General features: G+C 41.3%; 1 protein-coding gene across 1 annotated transcript; it reads left to right on the forward strand.

The window, feature by feature from the left end:
* Window positions 1-5511: 5511 nt before the first annotated feature.
* LOC309624407 (granzyme A) lies at window positions 5512-15139 on the forward strand. Its single transcript, XM_082382585.1, has 5 exons — window positions 5512-5580; window positions 7316-7463; window positions 9004-9145; window positions 12294-12566; window positions 13658-15139. The coding sequence occupies exons 1-5, from the start codon at window positions 5520-5522 to the stop codon at window positions 13808-13810; spliced, it is 777 nt and encodes a 258-aa protein (XP_082238711.1). The 5' UTR covers window positions 5512-5519; the 3' UTR covers window positions 13811-15139.
* Window positions 15140-18409: the final 3270 nt, after the last annotated feature.

Genomic DNA, 18409 nt, shown 5'->3' on the forward strand with positions numbered 1-18409 from the left:
TCTTATTTGGATTCCAATTACATGACTGTTAGTTTGATATTGTCCCACAGGTCTTGCATGGCCTGCTCTGGGTTAATTTGTTTCTTTTTTCATTTTTCTCTTTGTGCTTCAGTTTAGACAATTTTGATTGACCTATCTTTAAGTTCCCTATTTTCTCAGCTGAGTAAAGTCTCCTAATGAGCCCATCAAAGTGATTAGTCTTTCATCATATTTTTCATTTCCAGCATTTCTATTTGGTCCCTTCTTAGTTTCCATCTCTCTGCTGATAGCCTTCCTATGGTCATACAGTTGTCCATCTTTTCCACTAGAGACTTTAACATAATAATTATAATAATTTCAATTCTCTTTCTGATAACTCTAACCTCCAAGTCATATCTGAGTGCGATTTTGTTGATTGCTTTGTCTCTTGACTGTGTGCTGTTTTCTTTGCTTCTTTGTGGGTCTTATAATTTGCAGTGTCTACTAACACTGAGGTAAACAGTTTCATGTCTGGATATGTGAATAACTCTTCTTTTTCTAGGCCTCTACTGTGAGGAATTGAGTCAATCTAGTGAGGAGTTGATCTGGGTTTGCATTTATTGTTGCTACAGGTACCCTCAGGACACCTCAGGCTAGAAATGCCTCTGGCGTTACCTTGTATTTCTGGCTGGGTTTGGGTTTCCAGAGAGCATTTCTCAATGTTCTGTTCCACTTCAGCCTTAGGCTTTGCCTATGTCCCTAAACCTCAAAGACATTTTCTCCCCTCATTTTTGCCTCCAACTAGTAGTAGACTATTGTTATTTGGTACTCAGTTCTTGCTATCCTTGGGGTGGGAAGTGGGGAGACATTTTCTGTTATCCATATTCAGGCCCAGTCCTAGGCAGGCACTGTGTACCTTAGTCTCAGGTGTGGGACCATCTCAGTGATCCTATCTCTGCCCTAGTGGCAGAGGCTCTTTTCCTGCCTCTCCCTCAGAGGCAGAGGGTTGGTTTTTTCTCTTCCCTTCTTCTAGCTACAATGTGTCTTCACCTTGACCCTGAGGGTGAGAGTATTTGCTGCCCTTTCCTCAGAAACTTAGGGCTTTTGCTCTGTGAAGAAGGTAGGGGTAAAGCATCCTGGCAGAGCTTTGTGCCCTTCCTGCAGAGGTGGCTGCTCTTGTCCCCTGCACCAAAGGGGAGGCTCCTTGCCGTCACTGCCTTGCCCCCAGCTGTCTCCTGATGAGGTCCATGGAGAAAAGCCTGCTACCTAGTGTCAATTCTCCTAATGTCTGTAGCTCCCAGGGGCGCTATATTCTCATGCTAAGTCACACTCAGCCCTTAGTGATTCATTTTAAAACTTACCTGAACTCTTCCGATCAGCTTCTATGATGTCCAGCACCTCTTCCAATCATGCCTTTCTCCAGGTAAGCAGGTCCTCCCTGGAGGTACCTGTCTTCCCTTAGATTTCAGCCTACTTGTTTGACCTGCAGCCTCAAGTCTGAGAAATTAAAGAAAAATTATGATTTTGTAGACTATCCAGATTTTTCTTTGTTATAAACGTGGAATTAGCACTCTTTCCAACTTTCTACATCCTAAACAGAAACCAGAAGTCTGCAGCTAGAGTGCTGCAAGGATCAACTACTTGTATATTGAAAGTCCCAAGAATTAAGGCATAAGTAGGAGTAGAGAAAGTAACAGGAAGCTAGGATCTAAAGTTGTCAAATAAAGGGATTCCTCAAAAAGCTTAACATAGATTACCATACGACCGAGCAGTTCTACTCCTAGGTATATAACCAAAAAGCAGGGATTCAAACAGATATTTTTACACCAATGTTCATTGCAGCATTATGCACAATAGCCAAAAGGTGGAGACAACCCAAAAGTCAATCAGCCAATGAACGGATAAACAAAATGTGGCATATAAGTACAATGAAATATTATTCAGCCATAACAAGGAATGAAATTCTGATACTTGCTACAACTGAAATAACCTTGAAGACATTATGCTAAGTGAAATAATACAAACAAAAGGACAAATATTATAAGACTTCATTTACATGAAATATTAAGAATAGGCAATTTCATAGAGACAGAGGGTAGATTAGAAGCTGCTGGAGGCTGGAAGGAGAGGGAAATGGGCAGTTATTGCTTAATGATTACAAAGTTTCTGTTTAAGATGGCTAAAAAGTTTTGAAAATAGACAGTGGTAATAGGTGCACGACATTGTGAATATAATTAATGCCACTGAATTGTATATTTTAAATGGTTAAATGGCAACTTTTATGATATATATATATAAAACCACAATTTTAAGAATTAATAGCTACATATCAAGAACCATTGAATTGTACATTTTAAATGGGTGAATTGCATGATATATAAATTATATCTCAATAAAGTGGTTTAAAAAAATGAAATGAAGGGGACTGTCCCAGTGGTCGCAGTAGATGCAGCAACAGTGAGGTTGTGAGTGATCTAGTGGGGTGACATGAGACGCAAAGCTGGGGGTTGGGGACTGGGGGAGGAAAATAGTCTGTCACTTCATTACCTAGAAAACTCACCACATAGAAACCTCTGACCCTAGACCACATCTAAATAACCGAATTATAACCAGAAAGATTTGGTGGGAACCTCATAAAAGTCTCTTCTCACTCTAAGAGTTCACTCAAAGTTTACTCTAAGTCCAAAGTTCAGAAAATCAAAGAAGTTACAATTACCCCTTTCCCACCTGCCTTACTTCAGGGAAATCCCATTCCCACACGTGTCCTTCTTCACTGGGAGGCAGGGGACAGGGCTGCCCAGATCCCACATCACAGGGCAGGAGAAGCAAAAAAGCCCACTGCCCCTCCACTCTCCCCACTTACCACCACCAAAGGAGTCCCCAGTGTTTCAGTTCAGCGAGTCATTCCACTCCAAATCCTACTTTTTGGGTCTAATTTACAAGGTTACTCCCAACTCCTAGTGCCACTCCCAACTGTCAGCCTGAGTTCCCGGAGGGGAGAAGTTAAGTTCTGCCACTTTCTTCGAGATCAGAATACTTGAGAAGGGGGTAGCAGGTGGTGTGAAGGGAGAAAAGAGGAGTGTTGAGGAGAAGCACAATACAAAGGTGCATGGTTGAACAGGAAACCTCTTGGCATCAGGCACAACTGATTGCTCAGACTATCTTCCAAGAACTCTAAGTACTAGTGCTTCAAAGAATAGCTTATTTATCAACTAGATTCCATCTCCTGCTAATCAATAGATTTCCCCAAAAGGCTTGAATTCCCCTACATTTCTGCATCATACCCTAGATCTCAGCAGCAGCAGTGGAGTCCAGTAGTGGGAGGCAAAAGCTGTATCATGCAGGCATGAGGCAAGGTGCTGTCAGGTGGTGCCCAAGGTGGTACAAGGCCATGCAGAATTAGTCTCCACAGAGTAGGTGGAGAAGAACAAGTGGCCAAGGTCCATGGATTTTTTTAAATATTTATTTATCTATTTATTTATTTATTTGGCTGCACCAGGTCTTAGTTGCATCATGCAGGATCTTCAGTTGCAGCATGCAGGATCTTTAGTTGCAGCATGCATGAGGGATCTAGTTCCCTGACCAGGGATCAAACCTGGGCCCCCTGTATTGGGAGCATGGAGTCTTAGCCACTGGACCACCAGGGAAGTCCCAAGGTCCATGGATTACATGAGGCCAAGGGGATCTGTGGTGACACACAAGAGGTGTCTGATACAGCAACATTTTTGTGATCACTTTCCATGCTATTTAATGGTTGCACAGAATGGTTGTACAAATGAATAATAATTTACTTACTCTGATATGCAGAATAATGCTCCCACCCATCCAAAGCTGCCCACATCCTAATCTCTAGAGTCTATGAATCTTAGTTTACTTGGCAAAGAGGAAATGAGGTTGTAGATGAAATTAAGGTTGCTAATCAGCTTGCATTAAAATAGGGAGATTATCAGAGTGAGCCCAATGTAATTACAGGAGTCCTTAAATATGGAAGTAGCAGGCAGAAGGAAAGTCAGTGTCAGAATGAGCAAGACTCCACCGGCTATTGATGCCTTTGAAGCTGGAAGGGGGCCAAAAGCCAAGGAATGCTGGCAGCCTTTAGAAGCTGGAAAAGGCAAGGAAATAGATTTTCCCTTAGAACCTCCGGAAAGGAATGCAGCCCTGCTAATACCTTGGTTTTAGCCCAGGGAGACCCACATCGGACTTCTGACCTACAGAACTGTAAAATAATAAATTTGTATTGTTCTAAGCCACTAAGTCTGCAGTAATTAGTTACAGCAGCAATGGGAAACTAATATGCTTACCTAATTCCTTACTTGGGGGCATTTAGATTATTTTCAACTTTTTCTCATTAGGAACAATAATGCAATGGAACTCCTTATTGCTAAATTTCACAATTTTTAAAATTATGAATCATAAACATGACTTGTTGGGTCAAAGATCATGCAAAATTTAACAACCCTTTCATAGGTATTGCCTTCCAGAAAGATAGCAGCAGTTTGAAATACCATCAACACATGAGAATTTCCAACAACAGAGAGTATTTTTTGTGTTTTTTAATTTTCAGTAATTTGACAGGCAAAAATAGTACCTAAATGTTTTAAATTGCATTTTTATTACAGATAACTTGTGCTATGTGATTATGCATTCCTCCGTAGGTTAGGAATATAGGAGCCACTTTTATTTCTTCTTTTGTAAATTACTTGTTCAAATTCTCTGACCATTTTTCTTTTCAGGTGTTCATCTTTTCTTATTGCTTTATAAAAATATCCATTTGTGTCACGTAGATTGAAAATGTTTGCAATTTGGCTTTGTATTTGCTGTGTTAAGGTACAGAAGCTTCAATTTTTCATCATTGAATCTATCAATCTTTTACAAATTCTGCCTTTGACGTCATATCTCAAAGTCCCTTTCTCATTTCTGCATGTGTGTGAATATCTGTATCTTCATTTAGTGCTTTTATAGTTGAATGGTGTGCTTTAAGAATCTAACTTCAGTTTTACCTTGATGATTACCCAGCAATCTCAACAATGAATGCATCAAATATCTGTCCTTTCCCCCACTACAATAGGTTTAAAGATGCTATTTCAAAATAATTTCTTATATAGACTTGAATTCTCAGCTTTTTAAAATAAACTCGTGTTAGAAAGTGAAAAAGTTGCCAAAGAAGAGCAATTTTCTATTTAATGATCTTAATTTAAAACAGTCCCCATGGCTGATTTGCTTTGTTGTGCAACAGAAAGTAACACGTTATTGTGAGGCAATTATGCTCCAATAAAGATGTATTAAAAAATAATAATAATAAATAAAAATGAAACAGTCCCCATGGCTTCATATTTACCCTTTAAGGTAGGAAAGGTCTAACCCTGAAGGAAATGTGAAACAAATAAGTAACCACACCATCTCTAAAATAAAGCTATGTTTTCCAGTAATAAAATACCAAACTCTTTAGCCACATAGCAGAGAAAGATAAAAAGAAAAAACCCACATCCTTTGTGTTTCATTATATATTACTAAGTCAGTACCTGAAACTAAATAGTCTTCATATGTGAGTAACAGAAGCCATGAAAATTCCTTTCCCTTTCGCTTTTCCCACTGGCATGTGTCTCCTTCTAATTCCTGGAGGTAAGACATATTTCCATATGCTTTTTAGTTTTGCTTATAAGAAAATAGAATTTTATATTGCTTTAATTTTTGTTTAATATTGTGTAAAAGGGAAAAAGAAATCACAACTTAATTTCCAATAATTTTTCATGTTACCTTTTTTCTTTGCTATCTAAATGGCATATTGGCTTTTTAAGATGAAAACATACCCTATTGTGTCTACAGCAAAAATATGAAAGCATTAACTATATCTGGAGGTTATCATAAATTCAGGCCAGATCTACAGAGCTCAATCTTCAAGTGAAAAACCAACAAAGCCGTTAAATTGGGGATGGATAGATTACTTATTAACTGGAGGGCTCAGTCATACAGATACAACTGAGTAGTCATAGCTCTCAGATAAATCTTAAAACTTTGGTTTTCAGAAGGTATTTGTGAGTGTCTATTTCCAGCAGTGGGGGTGGTGAAGAAAGCAATAACATCAATGTAAAATAATCTAATGAACTGTGTGTGTGTGTGTGCACGTGTGTGTGTGTGTGCACGCACGCCAACACTGCATAAAACTTACAATGAAGTATAGCAGTATTCTACGTGTTTTACATATACTCTTCTTAAGTATCATTGTTATCAGCCCATTTTATATATGAGGAAACCAAGGCACAGAGAGGCTAAGTCAATTTACTAAAGTCATCAACTAGTAAGTAGTAGGGCTGGGATTTGAACCCAGAGTTCAGGTTCTTAACCACACACTATGATATCTTATAGCTCAGTGATACCTTCAGAGCTGGGATTCTTAATGTGGGATCCACGAGCTCCCTCAAGGCCATGGATGGGCATCAAGAAGTCTGTGACTCCCCCAAAACTGTATGCATATATTTACATGCATCTGTGTGTCTGTACTATATCAGATTCTCAAATGGCTCTATATTTCAAAACTAACAAAGGTACAGAGCCACTACTTTAGGCAAACAGTGCATCACAATGGAAAGAGTATGATTTTTCATGATGTGGAACAGTATTAGAAGACTGCTTTGCTATTTATTAGTTGTGTGAACTTGGGTGAGGTAATTGCCCTGTCTAAACTTCATGTTCCTTATCTCTACATGGGAATAATAACACCCACCTTGCATTGTAGCAAACATCAGAACCAGTGTCTGAAACTAACCGGTGCCTGGTAAATCATAGATGCTTTCATTATTATTGCTACTATATTGTTGATATTTTTTCTTTGAATTTAATATAACTTACCAAACCATCATTCCAAATAATAATCTCGCCATGGAACACTGAGATTTTTAAGGTCAATAACAGTGTCCAACCCAAGACTGAGACAATGCAGCCTGTAATAGGAAGTGAACATACTAGTAATGGCAGAAACAGGAGAATGGGGTTTCTCCCCAATCTGCTCTTACTGTGTGATGTTAAGTCTTTAATCTTTTTGCTTTTTGAGCTTTAAGAAAAGAGACTCTATTGCCTGACATTTTCGACCTCCCAGGGATAGGAAGGAGACAGACATTATGTTAAAGGTGCTTTGCATTCTTGAGGAAGAGAAGATTGTTTAAGTTCAAGATACTATTATACAGAGCTGTCATGGAAATTTTTAAAAACTCTGTGCCACCTGGACTGCTTTGATCTTCTCTCCCTGACACAGAGTGCACGTCTATGTACTCAATCTGGATCTATTCATTATATCAGAACTTTTCAGAGGGAAGCATGACTTGGTAAGATAGGATTTCACTCTGGATCACTCTTTTAGTTTTTCCAGTATCCTGTGAGGGAATTATAGGAGGAAAAGAAGTGCCACCTCACACAAGACGCTACATGGCTCTAATCAAAGGGCTGAAAGTCTGTGCAGGGGCTTTGATCAAAGAAAACTGGGTGTTGACAGCTGCTCACTGTGACCTGTAAGTAATTCTGAGCTCCTCTCATTCTCAGGCAGTTTGGGGGGTGGGGTGGGGGGGACAGGGGCTGTGAAAATGAAGTCCAAAACCAAAATTAGGTAGAGATGGAGAAGAAAGTGCACAAGCACAGTCACTGATACAGACTATTATTACGTTTATCTCTATAAGCAAAGGCCAGATCCTATAGAATAAAATTGAAATGCATGACCATTTTCTCATATTATTTAAAAAATTTTTTCACTATAAATAACAATATTATCAACATTTTGAAAAACAAAATGGTGAGAAATAGCACTCATAATCTTATCAACTTCACACAATCACTGTTAATATTTTGCTATATTTTGTTGCAAGCTTTTTCCATAAGTATATTTTACACAGTTGAGCAAGTTAAGTGTTCTCTATGATTACAAGCAATTTACTTACTGTTATATAATTAGTTTTGTCCCATGTTGCTACATATTAGATTGAACCATAAGAAATTACTGATATTTAACTGTTTGACTTTACAAAATAGCCATTTCCTATGGTTCAAACTAATGTTTTTCTTAATTGTGATTTGAAAGTCAAAATAATGTTTATCACAAGGATATGCTGCTGTTTTCTTTATCAGTACCTCTTGTTGGTACCTACTATTTCCCTGCTCACTTTTGCATAAATTGCATGAATAAAAAGACTTAAAAACTAGCTTCCCACAAAGAAGATCAAAACAGATCTGCATTATGTTGTTGTATCAAATGAGAATTTATCAAGTAGGAAATTCAGCACAATGTACACTGTGAAGATCACCACTGGCACTCTTGATTAACAGACCCACTTGGTGCAAAGTCTGTCCGGCAAATCAAGAAATGCTTGTGCCCACCTCTCCCAGATTAGCTATCATTAGGTTCACAAACTAGACTTAGGGGCTAGCAGTTTATTTGCTCGTGTGTGTGTGTGTGTATTTAGGTTCAGCTTTAAAATTTCACTATAAAGTCGATTCATTTCTTCAGTCCTACCTATTAAAAGCCTGACTCTTTTCCATCTTTGTCATCTTTGAAGACTTAAGCAAGGTACACTGTCTCCCTGAAACACAGAAAAGCAAACCCACTACCCCTGCTCTCACTCTTAGGTTTAGTCTCTAGTTCTTGGGTTGAGTCTCTTCCATTAGGTGTTGATTCCACAAATCCAAGGCAGATGGAGAAACTGGCAGCTCCTCTTCCTGCAGCAGTCCTCTTTGGTCAGCACCCAAGCATACCTCTCCAGGCCTTGCTAACCCAACGCTCTTGCCTCTGCCAAAAGACCTGGGATTTCTCTCCTGTTGCTTCTTCCTTGAAAAGATGTGAAGCTGAAGCACCTAAGATAACACATGTCTTGGGAGTTTTAGGTAAAAATAACTAAAACACCAAAAGAAAAAAACCTCATAAATTCCCCCCTGCCTTGCTGTGTTTGTTTATAAATAGGAAACCATCTGAAATAACTGGTCAGATTTAATAAATTAAGTTCATGCTTAATTTCATCTATTCTCTCACATAAATGATACATCGTCCTTGTTTTTTTCCAGGAAGGGCAATCCTCGAGTTATTCTTGGGGCCCACTCTACCTCCCATAAAGAGAAATATGATCAAGTATTTTCCATTAAAAAGGCAATTCCCCATCCATGCTTCAATCCACAGACATTTGAAGGGGATCTTCAACTCCTTCAGGTAAATATGGGGTTTTTTTTCAATAACTATTTTGAAATTGCTGAATTTTGAAATTTGGTCAGTTTAACCTGAAACTAGTTTTTACACACTGGCCTCTCATAGCCAGTGGTTGGCTAATGCCAGGATGTAGGGGTAAGAAGGACAGCTGGGACCCAGCGCAATTGTACAGATGTTCACCCTCTTGGAATTCAGTTCAATTTAACAGATATTGACAGAAGTCCTACTGTGATAAGACCTGTCAATCCAAAGTGGTAATGCCACCAGCAACTCAACTGCAGTCAAACCAAGTTGCATTTATTGATTCTTGCTCAGCAAGGGAGACTGTACACCATGAGGAACCACGGGGTGGCTCAGTAAGAGAGTGTTAGATGGGGCTTATCCTAGGATTTGGGCTTGTGTCAGATGAGGGGGAGGGTTCTAGGAAGTAGGAGTTTGCTCTGAACTGACTGTTGTCAGGAAGTGGGGTAATTCTATGACTGAGTATCTCAGTGAATCTTACTTATCTAGGAGGCTAAATCTGTGATTGATAAGAAGCAGCAATCACTCATTTTAGCCGATAGGGGGCGCTTGGTCATTTTTGTGGTGGGCACAATGACCTTGTTTTTGCCTGTACTCAAACGTGACTGCAGAGCGGCCTAGGTTTTGCTCACTTCTTGAGGCTCACCTTGTCTGATATTGGTGCTCTATGACAAGTGTTCGTGATCAACAGGAAAAATCGTGGCCCAGCTGTGAGTGTCAGTAAGCTTTTCTCTTCCTCATAATGTAAATAGGTTCTGTTCTCAAAGTGTTCACAGTCTAGTGGGAGAGACAGACAAATATATCAACAGCTCTGATCTGGTGGTATGTGACTCATCCGTGATGGAGATGACTAAGAAGGGGACTCTACGGGAGCACATGGTGTGTCCAGGTGGTCAGGGAAGCTTTCTTAGAGAAGGTGCAGGAGTTAGTAGGAAAGAAGGAGGAAAGGGCCTTTCAGGCAGGAAGAGCAGTGTGTATAAGAGGAGTCTTTCTGGAAAATGCATTTGGAAGAAGAAGGGAAGAAAGGGAAGTTATCATGAGATTTGAGAAAGAGGGGACCCAGATATTGTGAACCATGGGAAGAAGTTTGAACTTTATGGGGAAGGAGATGGGAAAGTGTGTTAAGCTGGGCAGTGACATGATCAGACTTGTTTTTAGAAGGATTATCTGGCTGCTGTGCAAAAAGTATAATAGAAAAGGCAGAACTGGAAGGCAGAGTGTGAGCTGAGGTTCACACTTGTCCCAAGGGGCTTGATGAGGAACTTCCCTAGCAGGAGTCAAGAGGATGCTCAGGGGATCCACACACCCTCATCAGGAGGAGTAAAGAGAGGGTCCTAGAGTGCCATGTGTTTCCGGCAAACTCCCCACATTCCCTGCTCCCCAATACTTATCAGTGACCCGCATACTATCTGCCTTGAGACTCTCAGGCTGGGCCTCTCTCTCAGGTCACCCCTCCTCCCCTATGCTCTAATCCCCTCCAGTCCCCCTCCCTGGGCAGGGAAAGGCAATTCCCTCCCCTGCCCAGTAGAGGGCACTCCCTGGCCTACTTCCCTCCTGCGTTTTTCTCCACAGCACGCACTTCTGATGTACTTTAGTTTGTTTGTCTGCCCCCCTCGCTGGAATGTAAGCTTCAAAGAACAGATATTTTTGTCTTTTTATTTGTATGCCCTATATCAGGTAGTATAGTTCCTAGTACATAGTAGGCCCTCCATAAATATTTCCTGAATAATTTTGGATAAGGGATGGAATTAAGCCAGACAGTGGCAAAGGTCATCAAGAGAAGAGATTCTGTGCTCAGGTTTCAAGAAAGTGGTAGCAGTTGTCAAGTCTCCTTCAGGAACTAAAAATCTTTCCTTTACAATAGTGTGGGGTGAGTAGGGGGTGCGAGGGGTTCTTGGTCTTGAAGTAGAGTCAGGAAACTCCCTCTCACCTCTGACACTGTGGTCAGTGGGGTGATGTTGCTAGAGAACTCACAAAGAGGGTGTGAGAACCTCCTTGTGGTTAACTTTCCACGGTTAAAACCTCCCGATGTGCTCATCGCTGCTGTGTGTGTCTGACCCCAGGAGAGTTACTTACAAACATATGCACCCCGACTCCAATTCCGATCCATTCATTCAGACCTGAAGTCCTTTCTGGGGGTTCTCCTGTCTCCTTGTCCATCCAACCAGACAACAAGCATGAAGGCTGTGAGAAAGCATGAGTAGGAGAGAAGCAGAGACGTTGCGTGTAGGCATTTGAAGTCATGTTCTATGGAGAGATTTTAGACTATGGCCATCTCACTTTCAAAGTGCTAGCAGGGTAAGGGTTGGGCACACCAGCAACTCAGAGTGGGCACTGAGGAAGTGGGGACTGTCTAATGTCAGGAAGTGGGGTCTGAAAGCAATGCAATGATAGGAATGTGACAGTGCCCTTTGCTGCTGTGCTCCTATGTTTTTAGAAGGTCTGTAATACCAGGACTCCCTACAGCTTGAGGCAAGAAGAAAAGAAAGAAGTAGAATTATCTTCCTCTACCCTCTACTCAACCTTGATCACACTCCCTGCTCTCCTTGCCTTGACTTTTCAGAAAGAGAGAAAGCAAGGTGGTGAGCCAAGAAGAGAGCTTAGTGAATCAAAGAAAAGGTCAGAGTGTGGGTGAGCCCTCAAAGGCAGTTAGGCTGGTTTGCACTTGCTCAGAAGCGGGGAAGCCACATTTCCACCAAAGCGGAAAATGAGGACACCGGCCCCTTTCCCACCCCGCCCCACTGCACCTGGAGCCCTGGCTTCCTTCCATTGGTCTCAATACCAGTCAGTTCACAAACCTAAGACCACCTGAATAAAATAATGATTGCACTCTCCAGTACAGCTTTTCAACCCCGGAACTGTCAGTCACCGCCAACATAATTTCATCACTGCTGACAGGTCAGCTGGACTGAAGTTTATCTAGACTAGCCTAGCAAAACATGCATGAAAAGGTGTGCTGTGACTTTTAAAAAATCAATAACTGATGGTCAATTAGGTTGGAACAGGACTATGGCCATGTCCTTCGTAAGAACATGCTAAATAAGCAAGATATCTATTGCAGTCAGAGCTGTGTTCTGGGTTTGGTTACTGTTGTCCTTCCCTAAAACTGCATCTCCTGTCTCTTTTCTAGCTGGATGGTAAAGCAACTATGACCAAAGCTGTAGGAATACTTCAGCTACCAAAAAGAGGAGACGATGTCAAACCCCACACCAAGTGTCATGTGGCAGGATGGGGAAGCACCAAAAAAGACTTGTGCAAAATTTCAAGTGCCTTGAGAGAAGCCAACATTACTGTGATAGATAGGAAAATATGCAATGATGCCCGGCACTATAATTTTAATCCGGTTATTGATCTCAGTATGATCTGTGCTGGTGGTAGAAAAGGTGAAGATGATTCATGTGAAGTAAGTAAATTAAAAATTTTAACCGTTTGGGGGCTATAGGAAATCAGGTTAAATAGAGTGCCTAGGAACAAGAGGGCGGACTGTCATTACTACTTTTTATGTGTGAGGCCTGCAAGAACGTCAGCTTGACGCTGGGCTGGTGTGTGCTCCTTTGTCTCAAGGGAAACCTTCTGCCCAGGGAAACTTCTCTCGTTCCTAATAATCAGGATCCCACTTAACCACCGCTTATGGGTGCTGTTCAGCCCTCTCAAAACTGGTCACGACGGCTGGCATTTGTCAGATGGCAGGAACTATGTCAAGTTCTATACTCTATGCCACTTGATCCTCAAATAGCCCCATGGGATAGACACTATTATTACCAACTCTATTTTACAGTTAGGGAAATTAAGGCTTAGAAAGTTACTTCCCCAAGTTAGATAACTCGGCTGTCAGTGGGGTGGACCTGGACTTAGACTGGGGCCATCTGACTCCCACCTCCTGCGTTTTTCTGCCTCTCCATGTGCTTGACTATGGTTTGGTCCTATTTGGAACTCATGATCCAGAAGTGGTTTGCAAGGTCAGAGAGAATATGAAATGAGGGCTGATGAAAACTGGAAAAGATCCCTAAAAATTTTTTGAACTATCACAAATACTCCTTGGTCTGAGACGGCTTAACCTGTGTCCTCCTTCAGCGCAGGGAGTGGATCAGATCCCACCTCACGCCTTCAGGCAGCCCCTACATTCGGTTTCTTCCCCTAATATCTACTGACCAAGAAAAGGGGATACAGGTCAACTGAAGGAGACAATGATTTTTCACAATTATTTTAAAGGCTTCCTTTGTTATTCTTTCTTTGTTTTACTGATGAAAATGAGTTTGTACATCTTCTCCAGAATTGCCTTTTTCAAAATGAAAATGATTGGAAAATATAAACTGATCTGTGTTAATTGATGCTGAGGGCAGACAATTAATAAAAAGAGATATAAAATTAGCCTTTAAAAAGGAAAGAGAGAAACAATGTATGAGCGAATGAGTGAATAAATGAATGACTAAAAAGGTAAGTAAATATCTTTGGAAAGCACTTCTGTTTAAAACATATGACTTTCTTTTCCAGGGGGATTCTGGAAGTCCTCTGATATGTGATAACGTTTTCAGAGGTGTCACTTCCTTTGGGAAGTGTGGTAACCCCCAGAAGCCTGGCATCTACATTCTCCTTACCAAAAGATACCTCAACTGGATAAAGAAAACCATTGCAGGAGCCATATAACATTTCTTCTTCAAAGTAGAAAATTGAGGTAACCAAGTAAAGGCGGTTTTAACTTGACCTATCTGAAGAAACACCTCACAACCCTCTTAACCCCATGTACAAATGACAGCCTGTCTGAAATAAAATCAGCAATGAAAGAAATAACCTCCTGCCTTCACTCTTCCACGATTAGTGAAGACTGATTCATCACATGTTCTCTATCCATGGCAAGAAATGTCCCTTGAGAAAAAGTTCCCCAGTTCAGTGATTCTGATTCTCTGTTTTATTCAGAATTTGAGGACTGTCACTTTTGTGTTCATCCTTAAAAGGAAGTCAATCTCAGGGAAATTTAGAATATTCTTCTTTCTTCCAAATGAAACTCCAAAATATTTGTGGCCTTAGGAATTTAGAGCCTGCTATTCTATTCCATGTTGGAATAAGGACAGAGATAAAGAGGGATTTTTCACTTCTTACTCTATGCTTCCATATAGTTTAACTTTTTACAAAAATTCTAATTATAAATACAGTGGGAAAGTTGCAATGTGTGTTTTAGATAGTTGGAAAATTTGGAATTTGAGGTTAGAGATAGTTCAGGGCAATTGTATCATTTATTAATTACAAGTAGACTAAAATTTCATAGACCAATAGGCCACGGTCCAACCAGTATCTTGATATGTATTTTGCCTTAGCTAATCAATTTATATATGCAAGTACTAAGCTTCATTCTATGTTATTCTTTTTTGGGGGGAGTATAATTGCTTTACAATGTTGTGTTAGTTTCTGCTGTACAACAAAGTGAATCAGCTGTATGTATACATATATCCCCTCCTTCTTGAGCCTCCCTTCCACCACCCTGATCCCACCCCTCTTGGTCATCACAGAGCGCCAAGCTGAGCTCCCTGTGCCATGCGGCTGCTTCCCACTAGCTATCTATTTTACACATGGCAGGGTATATATGTCAATGCCACTCTCACAGTTCGTCCCAGCCTCCCCATCCCCACTATGTCCACATGTCCATTCTCTACGTCTGCGTCTAGTTCTATGTTATTCTTAATAGATTGTGATATGTAATAAAGGAAAGTGGCTTTTTTATCACCTACCATTTGTATCTCATCTTTTTGTTGTGTTTTTCTCCACAGGGTTGATTTATAATAAACTCATTCTCTAATAATCCTGGGTGATTTATCCAATTTAATTCCTCAAACATTTCCTGAGGGCCCACCATGTACCAGGCATTACGTCCAGATTTATAAATACTAAGACATGACCACTGCCCTCAAAATATTTGAAGTCTAGTAGAAAACAAGGAGAATCCATAAATAAGAGGACATCTGCTTCAGGTTCTGAAGAACACATAACAGAGTAAGGCTGTCTACTGTGTTGGGAAGGTGATGGGGGAAAAGATAAATAATATTTCACACTCCCAGCAGACCTCACAATTAGCCCTCAGAGCCTTCCTGCTGAGATCTTCCCTGTATTTAGACAGACCAATGAAAATTTCAGATTCCTGACTAGAATGCCACAGACATCACAACAGCCTGGTGGAAAGAATCACTGGTTCACAAGTCAGACACCAATTCCATCACTGGATAGTATAAGACCTTGAGCAGGGAATTAGTCTGTGCCTCCATTTTCACATCTGTAAACAGTAACATAAAAGGGTCTAATGGGAGGTGCCCCCAAAAATCTGAAGTTGAGTGGTCCCGTCCTCCTAGTTCACACCTCCTAGGATGGCTGTCATCAAAAAACAGACAATAACAAGTGTTGGCGTGGATGTAGAGAAACCCTCCTACAACACTGATGGGAATGTGAAACGGCACAGACACTGTGGAAAAGTTTGGCTGTTCCTCAAAAGGTTAGACATAGTGTCAACATATGACCCAGCAATCCCACTCCTGGGCACATGCGAAAATCCATGTCCTCACAAAAGCTTGTATATGAATGTTTATAGCAACATCGTTCGTAATAACCAAAAAGTAGAAACAACCCAAAGTCTACAACTAATGAACAGATAAACAAAATGTGGTATGTCCATACAATGCAATATTATTCAGCCATGAAAGGAAATGAAGTACTGATACATGGTATCATGTATGAACATGGCTTAACACAGCTAAAGCTTGAAAACACTATTCTAAGTGAAAGAAGCCAGATAGAAAAGGCCACATGTATGATTCCATTTATAGGAAATGTTCAGAATAAGCAAATTTATTGACAGAAAGTAGATAGGTATTTGCCAAGGGGTAGAAGGAAGTGGGGGACAGGGAGTGGCTGCTAATGGTTACGGGGTTTCCTTTTTTGGAGTGATGAAAATCTTTGGGAATTAGATTATGGTTATGGGTGCACAACCTTGTGCATATACTAAAAACCATTGAATTGTACACTTTAAAATGGCCGGGTTTATGCTATGTGAATTATATCTCAATTTAAAAAAAAAAAAGAGCTGTCTGTCTTCTAAAACTGAAACTAGAAGCAGCAGCTTTCAATGGGTGCACAGGGGTTACCCAAGCATCCCACCCAAAGGGAGGAGTTGTCAAGAGCTCACTAAATAGACTTGAGAAGAACAAGTCATACAGTATCTCCAAAGGGCATCCTAGAGATTGAGAAATAGCTGAAGAAAGCTATTCTGTAATCTAATCCTCTCTGTTATCACCAGTATGTCTAAGGAAAAGAGACAGGAGGGACAGAGCACTTTCTGAAAAAGGAGAGATAACGAAGAATCATTTGTCAGTGTTTATTGTTTACGGTATGCTGATTCTGGAGGCCTGATGTCAGCTCCTTTGAGAGAGACAGCACTAGATCAGCAAGGCGAAAGTCTTACTGGAAGGAAATGTGATTTCAGATTCGGGGTAGGAGTTAGGGGAGTTATAAAATCCTATCTAACCAAGCAATCTTCAGCCTTCAAGCTGATGTGCCTTGCGAGGAGAGAAGATGTGCCCAGAGCAAGTGAAAAATGCCATTCTTCTGTCACACGATAGTGTGCTAAATCTGCTCTCCATTTTAAACATTACTCTCCTCCAAGTTTGGGTACGTGGGTTAGGCCTCCAGAGCTTCAGCAGAGAGTAAACTGCAACATGGATTTTCAGGAGTGCCTCTCACCAACTCAAAGACATCAGCTCCAGCAATTCTGCATCCCTCCCCACCCCGCCACCTCATCCTCAATTTTTTCCATTCCCATAAGCATATAAACATGCTTCTACTTTCCCCAGCTTAAAAAAAGAAAACAAGACTCCTTCTCCAGGCATTTCCCCATTTCTCTGTTTTGTTCTATGTCAAAACTCCTCAAATGAGATGTCTATACTCCAATTTCTCTCCTTCCATTCTCTCTGAAACTGCAATATGGCTTTTGCCCCACACTCTACAGAAAAGGCTCATCAAGGGCTTCATTTTGTTAAACCCAATGGTCAGTTTTCAGTCCCCTTTTACTTGCCTTCCCAGCAGGATTTGACACAGTGGAGCTCTTCCTCCTCTTTGAAGTGCTCTCTTCACTTGGTTTCCAGCACGCCACCCTCTCCTGGCCCTCCTCTTACATCACAGGTCCCTCCTCCTCGGTCCCCATTGCTGGACCTCCTCTTCTCTTCTACCTCTTCATGCTGGGGTGACCCGCAGCTAAATCCCGGGACTTTTCTTATCCATCCTCACTCCCTCTCCCATGGCATTTAGGCTCTATGACTCTGGAGACGGTGTGCCATCTACACGCTGATAATTCCTAATCCGTCTTTAGCGCAGACATCTCCCTAACTCCAGGCTGCTAGAGCCAGCTGCCTTACTCTAAAGCTCCACTTGGGTGTCTAGCAGACATCTGAAGCACAACCTGTCTGGAGCAGACCTCATATCTTCCCTTCCAAACCTGCGTCAACTCTAGACTTCCCCGTTATTTCATGGCAGCTCCATCCTCCATTCTCCCCGTTGCTCAGACCAAAAATTCTGGAGTCTTTTTGACTCTTCTCTTTTTCTTTCACTGCACAACCATTCTGCAAGGGAATATTACCTGCCCTACCTTCAAAATATATCCAGAATCCGACTATATCTTGTGACCTCTGCTGCTACCTGCTGGGTCCAGCCCACCATCCTCTCTGTCCTAAATCACTGCAATCACCTCCTAACCTTCCCACTTCCTCCCTTGCCCCCATTCAGTCTGCTCCCTGCACAGCAGCCAAAGTGATCTTGTTCAGACACTTCAGCTCATGTCTCTCCCCTGCTCAAAGCCCAGCAATGGCTCCTGTTTCTCTTGGGGTCAAGGTCCCATGAGGCCCTCACAGTTTTGTCTCCAGCATTCCCCTGACTTCATTTCCTTCTGTGCTCCCCTCACTCTCTTCTCTCGAGCCATGCTGGCCTTCCTGCTCTTCCTCATACTCACCAGGAACCCACTTAGGGCTTTTCCCCTATTCCTGGAAAGTTCCCCCCGATATCTTCATGACTAGCACCCTACCATCCTCCAAATCTTTGCTAAAGTGTCACCTTCTCAACACACCTTCCTAAATTTCCCTGCTTAAAATCTTATTGCACACACATCCAATTCATGCTCCCTCCCCCTTACCCTGATCTTTATTTATATAGTTGGCCCTTGAACAACAGCAAGGGTTAGGGGCACTGACCCTCTGGACAGCCGAAAATCCA

This window comes from Balaenoptera borealis (genome assembly GCF_965194805.1).
Source record: "Balaenoptera borealis genome assembly, chromosome: 2".
Taxonomy (NCBI): Eukaryota; Metazoa; Chordata; class Mammalia; order Artiodactyla; family Balaenopteridae; genus Balaenoptera; species Balaenoptera borealis.

Bases quoted from the DNA above. Each gene is read 5' to 3' on its own strand.
- LOC309624407 (XM_082382585.1), top strand. From the start codon at position 5,520: ATGAAAATTCCTTTCCCTTTCGCTTTTCCCACTGGCATGTGTCTCCTT. The intron at 7,464-9,003 runs GTAAGTAATTCT...GTTTTTTTCCAG, and splicing joins ACAGCTGCTCACTGTGACCT to GAAGGGCAATCCTCGAGTTA. The intron at 9,146-12,293 runs GTAAATATGGGG...TCTCTTTTCTAG, and splicing joins GGGATCTTCAACTCCTTCAG to CTGGATGGTAAAGCAACTAT.